Source organism: Eschscholzia californica, unplaced genomic scaffold (assembly GCF_041429995.1).
Source record: "Eschscholzia californica isolate CP2 unplaced genomic scaffold, dmEscCali1.0.p SCAF_6, whole genome shotgun sequence".
Lineage (NCBI taxonomy): Eukaryota > Viridiplantae > Streptophyta > Magnoliopsida > Ranunculales > Papaveraceae > Eschscholzia > Eschscholzia californica.
In genome coordinates this window covers 2,419,389-2,435,226 of record NW_028238483.1, presented here as the reverse complement: position 1 = coordinate 2,435,226, position 15,838 = coordinate 2,419,389, and the positions used below count along the sequence as shown (strand labels likewise).

Below are 15,838 nucleotides of genomic sequence, written 5' to 3'. Positions count from 1 at the left end.
AGTTCTCTCAGAAAAGTCAACTCTTCACCTATCTAACACTCACATGGCTAGTGCACAGACAACCTCAAGACTCGAAATTCATGGAAAGAACCTTCAGCAAACGGATAGTCCGACCAACTAGACTCTATAACTATTAACAAACAAAAACAACTAGACTCACATTTTCAATCCAAAAATTTAAAAATTTTGAACCCTTTTGAATTGTTGAAATAAGGACTTAGCAAAAATTTCAATCCCCTACAACATCCCCAAACTTAAACCGAACATTGTCCTCAATGTTTTGAAGACTATGCAAAAAATAACAGGGTGAAGGGAGAGATATTACCCGATTTAGCGTCCTCTGCATGGGTTGCCTCCCAGAAAGCGCTAAGTTTAACGTCTTCAGCCAGAGGAAACAAATGGTTCGAAAAATAGAAAAAATTATACCTACTGGATTACAAATATGTGATTAACTGTAAACCAATAATCGATACATCTGTGCGTCCACCCAAAACACAAAGTTTTCAGTGAACGATAGTCTCACATTTTCGTAACTTGGTGATAGTGTAAGTGAGACTATCAAGAAAGAAGGGCAATCCCCAAACTTAGATGACAATAAGGTCGTTAAGTTTGGCACCGCACTAGAGAGAGTACAGACCGGATAGAATGGGTCTTCATATGGATGATCGACAGAGGGAGTGAGTGCTTCAAAATCTACACATGGTTTTGAGGGACAAATACAAAGCAATCTAGAGGACTATCAATGACACTCAGACTTAAACTAGGGTTCTCTAAAACAGGTACTTCAGGTTCCTTCAATGGAGAAACCCTGCTATCAGACTCACAGTCCCTAGAAGTCGAGTTAGATAATCCTTCTACAACTTCTTTTATCATGTTATCATCGGTGTCCCTAAAGAATTCTAAATCTTCGCCTAAGTCAGGCGAGTCAAAGCTCTCATTTAGCAAATTATCCTCAACTCTAATGAACTCTTCATTATGGTCTGAATGGATTTCAAGTTTGGTACAATGAGAGGATATCTCTATATTGGGCTCCATCGTTTCTGAGATTTTAGTCTCAATAACGATGTTGTCGGGAGAACTGTACTCCTCTCAAATTGTATCCTCGTCATCATAGTACACATGACATTGTGGACCGTACTCTACATTCTCATGGTGATCTTCTTCTATAATACTAGTTGTTATTTCTTGTAGAGTTCTATAGGTATTGTCATTCTTTTCTTCTAAAGTCTGACAAAACTCGAAAGTACTCTTTTGAAGATCACTAACAGTTTGGGTCAATGAAGATGATCCTAAAGATGGAGAGTCAATAGTTTCACCGTTATCCCACTGAAGTTGAGACACGTGTGGAGCAGAAGATTCTCCATTAATCCTCTTTAGCGCACTAATAGACTCTTCATGAACCTTCTTTAACATACTCATAGTTTCGGCCAACGAAGATGATGCTAAAGATGGAGAGTCAACCTTTTCACCGTTATCCCATTGAGGTTGAGACACGTGTGGAGCAGAAGATTCTCCATCAATCCTCCTTAGCGCACTAATAGACTCTTCATGAACCTTCTTCAACATACTCATAGTTTCGGCCAACGAAGGTGATGCTAAAGATGAAGGATCAATAGTTTCACCGTTATCCCACTGAGGTTGAGATACGTGTGAAGCATAAAATTCTTCGTTATAATGCATGTAAGAGTCATTAGTTTCAATGTTTTCCCATTGAGGTTGGGACACATTTGGAGCATAAGACTCTCTACTATAATGCATGTAAGATGATCTGTCAGGATATCTATAATATGGTTCATAACCTTCTTGAGGTTGATAATAATCCCTACGACCATCATTATGCACATTGTCTCTAGGATGACTACTACTATTCTGCCCATTTGCTAAATACCACCATGGTAGATTTGAAGAACTCTTGTCCCTTCTGCCATTATGTTGGGACCACGATCTATCCATTTCTCATCAATTTTCTTTTCTTTTTTTTTTCTTTTTTTTTTTTTTTTTTGAAAAAAAAACAAAAACCGGGGAAGCACTACGAAGATCCTAAAGGAAAACAACCACAATCAAGCTGACTCAACCAAACAACCTAAACAAAATCTAGACGACTGACAGGTTGGTCAATTTCACTTAAAAGTCTAGACAACTCCTATATTGTAACAAAGCCTGAACTATAATTTTTATGAGGGTTACTCCGTCAAAGTAATACGGTCAAACAATTCTTGGTGACAACCAACGATGAACGTTGTGATAGCCGTCCAACCTTCAGTAACGTTTCCTCTTCTCGAGGTGACCTTTTAAAGAATTGAGTGACACTTTCTTTTTAGGAATGCCCAAATAAAAATTAAGTCCCTGAACTGTTTCAAAGATCCTATGAGCTCGATACCCTAAGGCCAATGTCTAAACCAGATTTTAATTTAAGTGAGGTTTAGGATTCGCAACGTTGTTTCCTAAATGGGCAAGAGATCGGTGATGAAATCCGACTCCTATCTTGTAATGGGGTTTGTGCCCTTACTAAAGACGATTAATCTAAGCAGTTCGTCAAATCAATGAGGCACACAAAAAAACATACAAGTACCCACTTACAGGGGATTCGTGGGTGGTCAGAGAAATTACCTCCCGTTCAAGACGGGCGATGACCTTTGTAGACGACCCGGGCCACTCTTCCCTTAAGTGTCCGAACCCGAGGCTTCGTTTGATTTTCGGTTACAATTTACAAGCCCTCTAATTTAGGGTCAAAACTTTAATCCAAAAAAATAAAATTAAGAAAGTCTAAAGTCTCTCTCTCACCAAAAATAAAATAAAAAAAATAAAACTGTAAATTTCTTCTTTTCGACTCCTCCTCCTTGTTTGTGCCTTCTCTTTCGCTCCTTAATGCCCTACACACCAAAAATAGAGAAGCAAGTCAAAGTGGCCAAAAATCAAAACTTACCAAAAATAAAAACTTTCCAAGATTAGAACAAATCTAAAACATAGTCCCCGGCAGCGGCGCCAAAAACTTGATGTGCCTAGAAAGTTTCCTAAATAGGTCACCACCCGCAAGTATACGGGCGTCAAGTAATAGTTCCGGTAAGACCGGTTCGTTCCTCAGAGACTAACTGAAACCTATTCTAAGACTTGGAAATAAATCGGTTTTTCTTTGAAAATTGTTTTTGGTTTTTTTTGTAATAAAATAAATAAAATGATAAGACAAATAATGAAAGTGAACAGATCAATGGGAAAGAGGACCTAGGATTTGAGAATCTGTTTTAACAAGTATTAATGACACCCCAATCATGCATATCTTTTTTATCACTCAAGTTTTGGAAACCGAATGTACCAAACCCCGGAAAATATTCGAATTAAAGCTGAATCACACTAAAGTCTAAATTCGAAGTTCCAAAATATCGAAGTCGCAACTATTAACCATCAATCTATAAGTATGACTCATTAAAGAATTTAATCTAAACATGAACCATCAAATCGAAAGTATAGCTAATGAAGAAATATTCGTATATCAAAACCTAAAATTCAATATTACTACGATTAAAACATTTCAAGATATTAAAGCAAGAAAAAGATATCATCAAAATTTATGTTGAAACTTCATCATAAAACCTAGTCAGAGAGTTTTAGCTAATCATGGTACGAGATTAAAACAAATATGAAGTATAAGAGAAAAAGGTAAAAGGATTAACTTTTCTTGCTGATTTTCCCTGGTGCAGCCAAACGCGCCCCTAAGGGAAAATCTTTTCCTTCTGTTTTTACTGTTTACAGACAAACAGACCATAAGGAAATCTATTTTCTCATCTTCTTGGAAACGATTTCTCTCCGGGAAAATTGTTTTCCACGCAGTTCTCTCATCTTCCTCAACTGATTTCTCTCTCTACTGTTTCTCTTTTACTCTCTAAATCTCTCTCTCTTTCTCTTTCTACTCTGTTTTATCTCTCTCACAAAAATAAAAACAAAGGAAGAAGAAGGAGAAATAGATGATGAACAAAATGTCTTATTTGATTTCTCACTTTCTCACTCTACAATTTCTCTCTTTTCACTCTCACAAGAAAAGAAGAAGATAAGATGATGAATCAAGTGGTTGGTTCCCTGTTGTCTTTTGCTACTCTCTCTCTGTCTCTCTGATTTTTCTGTTTTGATTGAGCTAGAGAGAATGATCTTCACCGAAGATATCTCTCTGGTTCTCCAGAAGATAGAAGATATTTCCCGCTCTCTCACTCTTCAAAATCTTGAGTAAATCGAATCAAATCTTCTCTCTATTTTTGGTTCCAATCCTTCCTCCAACCGAATCTTCATTGAATCTCTCGGTCTTTCCTTCTGAATAGAGATAAAAATCTCTTGTCTCCTTTCTTTGATTCAAAAATATCATCTTTCTCTTTTTCCTGATTTCATAATCTCTTGAAATGAATTTCCAACTATCTTGCCTTCTCTCTGTCTCTATAATTTTTGAATCCTCCTTCTCCACTGTTAAGGGAAGAAATATTTCATTCAATCCAAAATACCCAGCTATCCATCTAGCTGTTTCTACATGAAAACAGAGAAGAGAAAATCTTTTCTCTCTAAATCGGTTACTTGCTTCAATCTCTAGTCTCTCTCTCTATAGATTTTTTTCTCTAAAACTTTCTATCTCATAGAACCGACCAGTCTGTCATATCCTCAATCGAATCCTCTTTAGGTTAGAAAAATATCTTACATTAATCTCTTTCTCTATTCTTTCCATGTTCGAAGACCTTCCAAAATCTACCCTCTGCTCGTGAAAACGCCATGTCCTTCTCTCTTCTTATAGAAATATCCCACCGTGAAGAACTCGATCCCGGTTTTTTTCAAAAAGAGAACGAAATCTCTCTCTATTGTTCTTTATTTCTTTGCTTAAATATAAATATGGGAAGTAATGGATTCCCATAAATAAAGAAGGAGATACTTCCCTCTCTGTGATAACCGAACAGAGAAATAGGGAAATAATGGATTCCCATGAATATGGGATAAGATACACATGATTTGCTGGTTCGGTGATGAGCTGGACCCCACGTTGCTGTTGATGACGCACATGATTCGCTGGAGCACGAGCTATTGAGTTTGTGAGTGAAAGTAAGCCTTACCGTCAGATGAGATCTGAGACACATGTTGCAGTAGATTTCACTGAAGTAAAGCGGGGAGTACTGAAGTATGGGGTTAGTCAAGCACCGAATCATATCTTAAAATAAGTCCCGAGCGCTACCCAATGCGTCCCAACAGTGTACCACAGTTTCGCCCCTGCCATCGATCTGCTTACGTCTTGCGCGCCACGTGTCATTAATCAATATATGTTGACTTTTAGTCAACTAATTTAATTCAGACTTTGACCTGCTCTAGTTTCCTCACCCGGACTCCGATTCGACTTCCGTTTTCTCCACTGGATTCGTCTCGGACTCTACTTTCATCCGGACATCAACGTGAAGTCCAAGGGCACCGGCGGTGGTGTCGGCCAAGGACCCTCCGACGGTCAAGTCAGTAACTTAGTTCGATAAAGTAAAGTAAATAGATCGAAGATAGAGTTACTAATTATGTTAGTGTCGTTGTAGCGTCGGGGTGGCACGACTCGTAGAGTGGTCGGAGCTCGATTCTACGGAATGATGAGTTGTGGTAGCTTCTGGACCACTTGATCAGTAGAGTAGACTTCTGGTTATGGAAGAGTAGGATTCTACTTGCGGAAGGGTAGATCTCTGCTTACAGAAGGATAGACTAGCAAGAAATGAGAGAAACGAGAAGCCTCTAGCAAGTTTTGATGTGGTTTTGTGGATGCTTCTAGCCGAAATCTCTGCCTTAGGCTAGCTTAGACAAGAGGTCGTCGGGGTAGGTGATTTGTAGCCGGAGCTTAGTATAGAATGAGTGAAGTGATCGGAGTAGAGCTTCTGGAGTGCTAAGTAGAGAATGAGTAAATAGTTTCGAGTGAGAATCCGATCCCCCTCCAAGAGTGAGGCTTCCCCTATTTATAGAGTGTAGAGGATAGTAACCGCTCTTGGGGCGCAGGTTTGTTAGATCCACAATAGTAGGATCCCACTAGACAGCCTCCGTAGTCGTTGATCTCTTGAGAGGGAAGGGTACCCATACGATACCCGCCACCTTAGTCTGTTCGTTGGCAGTAGAAATGGTCCACTACTTTTTTAAAGTAGCGCAAGACTCGGTCTTCTACCATGACTCCAACGTGTAGCAAAATGCTAGGATTGGACTGACTCAATCTCTAACAACTTGGCCACGTTTATGCACAACTAGCTGGAGTGTGGGTAGATCGTCATGGCAGACCATATCTTGGCATGCCAGGAGCGTGGGCTTGAGTAAGCATGCTTAGACTTTCTGGGCTTAAGAGGCGTGTTGGGCTTTCGGCGGGCTTCCTTGCTAGACCATGGAGGCTATTGAAGGCACTCCTCTCATGTTACGTGAGGGTGGCGCATAAGGAAGGCCCAATGCTATTTTTTGCTAATACACCCATAGCGACCATCATCATCTTCTCCATTTAAAACACAACCTCCATTAAAGCTAACCCTAGCTTTCTCCCTCTAGAAATTTCTAAACCAAAACCATATCAAACGACATGGGTAGCTAGCCAAGGACATGGGGAGTAACAGCCCTAAGGTTTCCGGCCAAGAAAGTGGCCGGAACACCCTAGAAAATCCGGCCAAAGTTGGAAGAAATCCGACCAAAAGCAAATCCGACCAAGAAACAAGAAGGTCCGGCCAGCAGCTCCATGCGCGTCCTGCAGCCGTATCCCGTGGACGCGTCCTTGCTGTTGGAAAAACTCCCCGAGTGTTGTTCCGGCCGGAGCTTGCACCAGCCCGAGCTGTAGACGCGTGCTGCTGTTGCTGCCGGTCTGCTGCTCCCGTGAAGTCGTCCCGTACCAGCAGTGCACGTCCCATGAGCAGATGCGTCCCGCGTGCTAAGCTGCTACCCGAGCAGCTTCCATGGCTGCCTTACCCGAGCTCTTGTAGTGCTTGGCCGGCTACTCCTTCTTCCTATTGCTCTCTCTTCAAGCTTCTCTTTCAAGCTCTTTTTAGCAACCAAGAACACCAACCCTAGCCACCCTTTCTCTCTCTTGTTTCTTTGCCTCCTTTCCAAGGTAAAATATGATGAATAGTTCATTTTGACCCCTTTCTCTAACTTGATTAAAACCCTAGACTTAGTCGTCTTTAGACCACAAATGGGTGCCCATAAAATCTCTACACAGTTCTTCTTCTCTTAGTATTTCTTGGGCTTGGACTTGGTTTTGGGCTTTGATTTAGAAACCAAGAGGGTGCCTCCATCCTTGTCTCTACATCTTCAAATTCTCACAAAGGACTAAAATACCCTCGGCCTTCTTTCTTCCATAACTTCCTCGTTCGAACTCCGAATTAACTTCCGTTTTCACCGTCGGACTCGTCATTGCCTCCACTTGTAATTTGGTTTCCTTGAAGTCATTTTCTCGTTTTGGACACATGAAATGATAGTGATAATTCGCTCTTTTTATTCCAAATTTCATGTTTAACTCCAAAATAGATACCTAACATGAAAAACTCATAAAATATTATTAATAACACTCGAAAATGACTAATTAATCTAAGTTAGGCGCTCCAAATGTGACATTTTTGCGTTACATCAGCGGGCTTGAGCGAAACCCTGCCGGTCCGAACCAAATTGCCACCCCTAGTCCTATACTTTCTTTCCTGAATCAAAGTTCAAAAGGTGGCTAGAACGGCTTGGTGACATCCTGCGCCCGACTGGTCGAGCATGTCGGCTATCAAATTCGGTTCTTGTAATAATTTTGAAAAGTGTATAGAACATAATCATATGTACAATACAATAAATTTGGTTATGTACATACAAAAATGATATGTAAATTTTCATTAAATTAAGTTATGGTTATGAAGGAATGTATAAGACATTGATTATGTACTATATATAACAAAATGTCCAATACTTTGAAATCTTAAAAAAATATGTCAAAACATAAGGAGATAAAGTTTGAGATAAAGAAAGTAATTAAAAGAGAAAAACAAAAGCAAAAAATGGAAAGAAACTTTAAAATGGAATGAAAATATTTAGTGACAAAAGTAGAAATTTAAAATTCAGAGAGATAAAAGATTTTGAGAGATAAATTAGAAATTAACAAAAAATTAGATATAAAAAGGAAAAAATTCAATTTAAAAAAGCAGGAAATCTTGAGAGAAAAATTATATAGAAAAAGAAATTTGTTGAGATAGGAGAGAGAAATCTGTGTGAGGAAACTAAAGAGGAAAAAAAATAAATCTAAAAATAAAAATAAAAAAAAAAGACAATTTCTAAAGAAATAAATTTTGTTCCAAAAATTTGGAGGGAGGAGGAAGAAAAAGAAATGTAGAAGTATAGACAGTTGGTTATTAAAGACAGAAAAAGTTTGGAGAGACTTGGAGCAGAATTCGTTATTTTATAGTTTCTTTCTATTGTAATGAAACTTTATTAGCTTAATAATATTTGTATCTCTCAACAAAAAAAAAAAAAAAGAGAACGTGATTGACTGTAAAGAGGAATAAATTTTTCCATAACAAAACTGTAATATTATGTAAAATACAATCTGTTTGTGTAATTTCCAACTCCCTACCGTCACAAAATTTGCCAACCGACCTGCCACTTATTTGTTACAAAAAAAAAAACCTGCCACTTATTTTGCACTGCCATCAATATCTCCCAAGGTGACTCTTCGTTTTTGGAGGTTTGGGTCAATCCTCATGAAGATATATTATTCTTTTGCTTTTTTTGACTCTTAGCTACTAATGTATCTCGAGCTATAAAAAGTGTATCTGAATCAACGGCTATAATCAACTAGATCGAGTTAGAAATGATCGCTCTTAGACAAGTGAGCCCCCACGCAAATCATTTTATGGCCCACGGACGTGTGAACAATGATTCTACAGATCCGAGGTGCGAACTTTACACGAAAACTCATATACACCCACGTTAAAACGTAGGTGAACATTACATCCAACTATCTAACATTCTAACCCCAACTGACCAATCACTTCGATTAGATGGTGTACGTGAAAAACACTCACGTTACGGCGTTACCTCTAGGCGTACAGATAAGACTTACACGTTGTTCCCGTTATAATAAGAATCTGATAAAACGGTTAAAAATTTCGTGTTACGTTTTTTTTCGTGCGTTTATAAAGCAGTAAGAAGAAAAATTCATGTTGAATTTCATTTTTTTTCGTTTTCGATTCGGCACAAACAAATTCCATTGAAAATGACAACTCTTACCGTTCCAGCATCTGTTCCTTCCCCAGCTGAAGATTGCGAGCAACTCAAAAAAGCTTTTGATGGTTTGGATCCTCTCTCTGTCTCAAACAAACCTAACTATGAGTACTTCAGTTTTTATTGATCGTAAAAATTGAATTCTTTTTCTTGATCCGATCTATGGAATACTTGTTTTGATTAGGGAAGAAAATTACTTTTAATGATGATTTGTAAATGGGGTTTGATTGATCGTTTATCTCGTTATTTCGATTGGATCAGTGATTAGTATTTAATTTGTACGGTTTATACACACATTCAGATCTTTAGAACATGATTTGGCAGACTCTTTATCTCTTCTAGGGTTGGATCTTGAGGTTTGAGATGGGGATTAATGAGAATACCTTTTTTGTTTGTAGGATGGGGAACAAATGAGAAGCTGATAATAGACATATTGGCTCACAGAAATGCAACACAACGCAAATTAATCAGACAAACATTTACTGAAACATATGGAGCAGATCTCCTACAAAAACTTGATAAAGAACTTACTAGTGATTTTGAGGTAAGCTTGTCTTACCCTCTTAGGCTATTTTGGTTGTGTTCTGTTTTGTTTATTTGATCAGGAAAAAATTGAATTGCATCCTTTAAGATTAGCTGATATATAGTCCAAAGGTGGGATGGTGTAACATGAGTGTCAACACTTTAAGGTTGTGTTTGACATCAGAGAATGGATTCCATGGAAATAAGATGTTTCCGTGGAATAGTTTATTCCATGGAAATAAGAATTCTTTCGTTTGGTTGTCATTTATTATTCTGTGGAATCACAAACTCTGTTATTTGGTTGACAACTAACTTTTATGAATATAACATTCAATTAAGAGTTTTTATTTACTCTTTTGACATTTTTACACGTATGTTGCTAAAATTACATTTTCACCCGTATGTTGCTAGAATTACATTTTCACCCTTATGCTGTCCAAATTACTTTTTTACCCTTATGTTGTCAAAATTATATTTTTACCCTTGTGTTGTCAAAATTGTTTACACTTTTGTCACTTTTGCTATCTTAAGAGTAAGAATGTCAAGCTGTTAATGAAACAAGATAAAAATGTAACTTTGACAACGTATCGATCAAAAGAGATTTTACTAATATAAAAAGGTAAAAATGTCATTTTAACATAAAAGTGTAGACAACCTATTTTCACAAGATAAAAGTAAGAATGTCATTCAGACCACATAAGGGTAAAAATGTCAGTTTGGTATTACGAGGGTAAGAATGTCATTTTGATAACATAAGGGTAAATGTCCATTTGATGTAATAAAAGGGTGAAAATGTAATTTTGACTACATAAAGCCAAAATGCCAGATTGACAACTTAGGTGCTGTTTGTTTTTTCATTTTTTCAGATCTGAAATCTGAATTGGGTCAAAATTCAGATTTCTTGATGTTTGTTTTTTAATTTAAGCAAATCTGAAAAGTTGGCTGAATTGAGTAATTGTCTGAATGGGCTGAAAAGAAGTCCACTTTTTTCAGACTTCAAAACAAGTCTGAAATATAAAGCCAATTTCTGAAATAGTCAAAATGACACTTGTGCCCCTCTGTTTTAGAAGAATTTTCTCTCCCACCCAGATTTCTACCACCATCAAAGACCACCACCGGGACACCACCACCAGAGATTACCACCAGAGACCACCACCACCACCAAAGACCACCACCACCACCAAAGACCACCACCAGGACAAATACCACCACCACCCAAAGACCGACACCAAAACACAGACCACCACCACCACCACTCGAACACCACCACCACAACAACAAGATCGCACCACCATAAATCAAACCACTGACCCTACAAATCAGAACCACCACCACAACAAAACGGTAATAATAGTCTAGATAGAAGTCGGATCTATGAGACCCTTTGCCGGATCTGTGAAATCTTTGAGAGAGAAAAATGGAGCAAGAAACCCTAGTTTTAATCTGCAAGAGAAAGAAATGGAACTTCAGATCTTCGACGAGAGGGAAAAATGGCTTCTAGTCTTCGAGGGAGATAGAGAGAGAGAGAGAGAGATAGATCATCTGTTGAGTAAGAGACGGAGCAACCGATCTGCCGGTGGGATGGAGAGAGGAGCAGTCGTCGAACTGTTGAAGATAGAGAGGAGAAGTGAAATAGACATTAGGGTTTTTGGTTAAAAATAGGGGTTCTCATTGAAAATAATAAAGAGGGGTATAAACGTAAATTTTCAATTAAGACTTAATGATTCAGACATGAAAAAACAAACATCCTACTTGTCAAATAATTTAGACAATTCAGATTAAGCAAATTCAGATTCAGAAAATTCAGATTCAGACATGAAAAAAAAACAAACAGCACCTTAGTAAACATGCCATTTGGTAAGAAGGACAAAAATGTCATTTGTCCAATGTAAGTAAAAGTGTGTTTTGCTAAATGTTTGGGTAAAAATGTCATTTTAAACATATATGGAGACAAAAATGTCATTTGTCCATTGTTACAAACTGATCCAAATATTAACTCTGGCAAAATATTCATATTAGGCATGATAAATTTTTGGTCCATTTATCCTTGTGTTGGATAGTCGGTGAATTCATGGAATGCAATTTTTTGTTAGAATTGACTAGTCTTTAATCTGATTCATAGTCATATTATCAGTACCTACTGCTTAAGAAATTTGTATGTTGTTTATTTCTGATAAAGTAATTTCATCCAAAACAGAGTTTAGTGCTTTTATGGACATTGGATCCTGCGGAACGAGATGCTGTATTAGCCAATAGAGCCACAAAGAAGTGGACTGCAAGCAACCAAGTTCTTCTGGAAATAGCTTGTACAAGGTCTTCACATGAACTGTTTTTGGTTAGACAAGCTTATCATGGTCTTTTCAAGAAATCTCTTGAAGAAGATGTTGCAGCTCACACAACTGGAGATTTCCGCAAGGTAATTATACTTGTACCTGTTTACTAGTTGCAAGGAGCATTAATTATCAAACAAGGTTAGCTCGGGGATAAAGGAGTCAATGCGGCTGTTTTAGGCCCTAATGCTTTTAGGGAAACTAGTGGTAGACTTAGAGACCAGCCATTAATGAAGTTTGTACGATTATCAAGAAAATATAGATAAAATTGAAGTTATAGTTTAGTTGTTGACAGTGTTGTCTCGTTACAATGATTGGAGGTTCAAATTCTCTTCAAAGCATTTTTCATTGCACCAATTTTAAATCTGTTTAGGTACCCAAAAGGTTAGAATGACCTCAAGATCAATAGTTGAATTTTTTAGTGGGTCTTCGAGGACTTTGGTCGATATCAAATTTGGATTTACTTTTCACGATGTTGTCGACCTACTTCGGCAGGTTTTTATACTGAAAAAATTGCTCTTGTATCCAGCTTTTGGTCCTTCTTGTGAGCTCATTCCGATACGAAGGAGAAGAGGTGAACGCGACATTGGCAAAATCAGAGGCCAAAATACTCCACAAGCATATTGAAGAGAAGGCCTACAATCACGACGAGATCATCAGGATTATAACAACAAGGAGCAAGGCTCAGCTCAATGCAACACTTAACCACTACAACAATGAATTTGGAAATGCTATTAACAAGGTGATTTTGTTAAACTTGTAGGCATCTAGCTATAATGATTAGAAATCAGTGGAGATGAATATTGTATTCTCGACCATAAAACTTCCGTTTCAATATGTGGGAGTGGAACTATTTTCACAAGCTCCATCATATGTAAGTTCCTTGAGCCAATCACATGTTTTTGTTGGGTAAAATGGGACCAATGTAGTCGCAGGTTGCTTCGATACCATATTAAGTTTGTTGGCATCCAACTAAGAAAATTGCCGAGGAGTGGAATAACTGTAGATATTATGTTCATGATCATGAGACTACCCTTTGTCCATGTGGGACCATTCTCACAGGTTCGTCTCTTTCTTACTCGTTAAGTTAACTTAGACTAAATTATTTTGTTTATTTGCAGAATCTGAAGGATGATCCCAAGGATGAGTTCCTTGGAGCATTGAGAGCTACAATAAAGAGTTTAACCACCCCTGAGAAATATTTCGAGAAGGTACTCCGTCTAGCTATTAACAAGCGAGGAACAGATGAAGGAGCTCTTACTCGTGTTGTTGCTACTCGAGCAGAGGTAGACCTGAAGCATATCAAGGAAGAGTACTACAAAAGAAGCAGCATTGCTCTGGACCGCGCAATTATCAAGGACACTCACGGTGATTACGAAGATATGCTTCTTGCCTTGGTAGGTCATGAAGAAGCATAAACAAGCAAGAAGACGTTTATCGTTTTGCTACATGAATTGAATAAAGGTAATTTATATGATGTTCCTAAATCGTGGTACTTGTCTACAACACTTGTGGATTTTATATATATTTGAAGACTTGGTTTATATATTGACTTAATTTAAATAGAGCGGCTGAAGCTGCTGTCTTTATTTGCATAAATACTGTGACTTTGCCTAAACAAGTCCTTGGACCAATGCTGAAGGTAGAAAACTTAGACATGCTTTTGGGTAACCCTGTCAATGGATATCCGAATACTCGACATCGGATCCGCATCCGTATTCGAATTTTACAAAAATATCTGAAATTTCGGATAATGGATACGGATATTCCTTATCGGATATCTGCTTGTCGGATACACTAATATTCGATCCGATAAATATCTGTATCCGATAAGTAATATAAAAAAATAAAAAATATTAAATTTATTCATAATAATATATAAAATGTATGGTTGAGATTTATCATTTAGATCTAATGGTTAAAAATTTAAAGGAAAAATTTGGAATTTTGTTAAAGTTTCGGATATCTGTTAATATTATCGGATTGGGATATTGATTTATAATATCCATCGGATAATTATCGGATACGGATATTCGGATAATTTATCGGATTCGGATACGGATATTCCTATATCCGATCCGATAAGTTACCGTTTACAGGCCTACTTCTGGGGGTTCATCTTTCCGTCATTCTGGTCCGAATTCAAGTCAATCTTTTCCCTACAACCATTCCATACTTCCCATTACATACGATCGGTATTATTATCATCATTACTGGCTTTACTAAAGTTCGATCGGATAGTGTCTTCCTTTATTTTCATGTTGAAAGGAACTGAATGGTGCAACCTTAGGGTTTCATATACCGCTGCATGAATATACACCATTTATTTAAGACCACTCTCATCAAACACCCTTGACCTTTAAGAGGTTTAACAGTGTCTCTTCTACTTCTTTTGATTGGTCATGAATACTTTCTTCCTTGTCTCTATATCTTAATCTTATGTAAGCTTTAAGTAGATCATTTGCTTCTGATCCTTTCGTCACCTCTCCTCTTTAAACGCCTACGTATTCTACCAAATGCTTGTCTATAATTATCAACACTTTGTTCATCTTCCTTTAGTTACCGATATTCAACCAACAACACATAATGTAGGCACTACACGTCTATAGAAAGCAGCCTCCAACATAAAAATTGTATGAAATGTGTACCTCAAGAAGAAGGTAGCTTTTGACTACCTTTCCTGCCATTTTAGCATTATGTTAGAGAAGTCGATTTTGACAATGTATTCTACATTTTGAGGATCACTTGTGAACAATTGAACATGTTCAGTCTGCTGAAAACTTACCCTCTTTCAACTGTAATAAAACAAGGTTGGGAGAACTCCAATTTATTTCATTAACCGAAAAAACAAACACTAGTTCTCAAATTACAACTGATTTAGCTTTTATACTTTCACATTCAGTTAGAGAGAGAAGGTCTTTGTTCTGTTGTAACTAACTTGTAACTAACAATTCTGTTACAAGTTAGTTACGCTTTACTTATATAGGCACCTCCGTCGTCTCCAATATTACCACTTAATCAATCATAGAAGGTTCTTACACCTCTATAACACCTTCTTCAACCTTCAGTAGATTGACTCTCTGATTCATTGTCATGCCCCCTCAAGATGATGGATCTATCAGAACCATCAACTTGTTTCGGAGAGAGAGAAAAAGTTCTTTAGAGAGACCCTTGGTTAGTAATTCAGCTGGTTGCTCCAAAGAGGGAATGTGACGAATCTCCAACCACCCTAAGGCCACCAAATCTCTGACAAATGGTAATCGACTTCAATATGTTTGGTCCTGGCATGGCACACTGGATTTACTACAATATTTTTGGCTCTCAAATTGTCACATTAAATCAACAATGGAGAAGAAATTGAATGATGTAACAGTTAGGAGATATGATACCTAGAGCATCTCAGCAACTGGCACAGACATAGCTTTGTACTCATCTTCAGTGGAAGACTTGGTCACAGTAGGCTTTCTTCGAGCACCAAGAGATAAGTGATTGTCGAAGCACAATACAAAAACCACTGGTAGATCTCCTAGAATCAGGATATCCTGTCCAATCTAAATCATAATAGCCTATGATTTTCGAAATATCACCTCTAGTAATTGTGAACCCAGAATCAATTGTCCCTTTAACTCAATTGCACATGAAAAGTTCTAGGTTCTTGCATAAATGAGCAACATAGTTCATTGCATAGGGCAAATCAGGTCTAGTCATAGTGAAATACTGAAGACCACCAATGATGCTTCCATGAGTTGAAGTATCAGAGA

At 37.6% G+C, this 15,838-nt stretch overlaps 1 protein-coding gene across 3 annotated transcripts in view; it reads left to right on the top strand.

Annotated features, from left to right (window-relative positions):
* The window catches only part of LOC147530798 (annexin Gh1-like), a 32,110-nt gene extending 18,434 nt beyond the window's left edge, over nucleotides 1–13,676 (top strand). Inside the window, exons 1-5 of one of the 3 annotated variants that reach the window (XM_086645598.1) lie at nucleotides 8,984–9,293; nucleotides 9,624–9,769; nucleotides 11,945–12,163; nucleotides 12,607–12,819; nucleotides 13,199–13,676. In XM_086645598.1, the coding sequence (XP_086501724.1) occupies nucleotides 9,218–9,293; nucleotides 9,624–9,769; nucleotides 11,945–12,163; nucleotides 12,607–12,819; nucleotides 13,199–13,495 (951 nt within the window). In that variant the 5' untranslated portion in view covers nucleotides 8,984–9,217 and the 3' untranslated portion in view covers nucleotides 13,496–13,676. Of the gene's footprint in view, nucleotides 1–8,983; nucleotides 9,770–11,944; nucleotides 12,164–12,606; nucleotides 12,820–13,198 lie in introns of those variants that run through there. The other 2 variants (XM_086645600.1, XM_086645599.1) reach the window with 2 other exon arrangements.
* The last annotated feature ends 2,162 nt before the right edge of the window (nucleotides 13,677–15,838 follow it).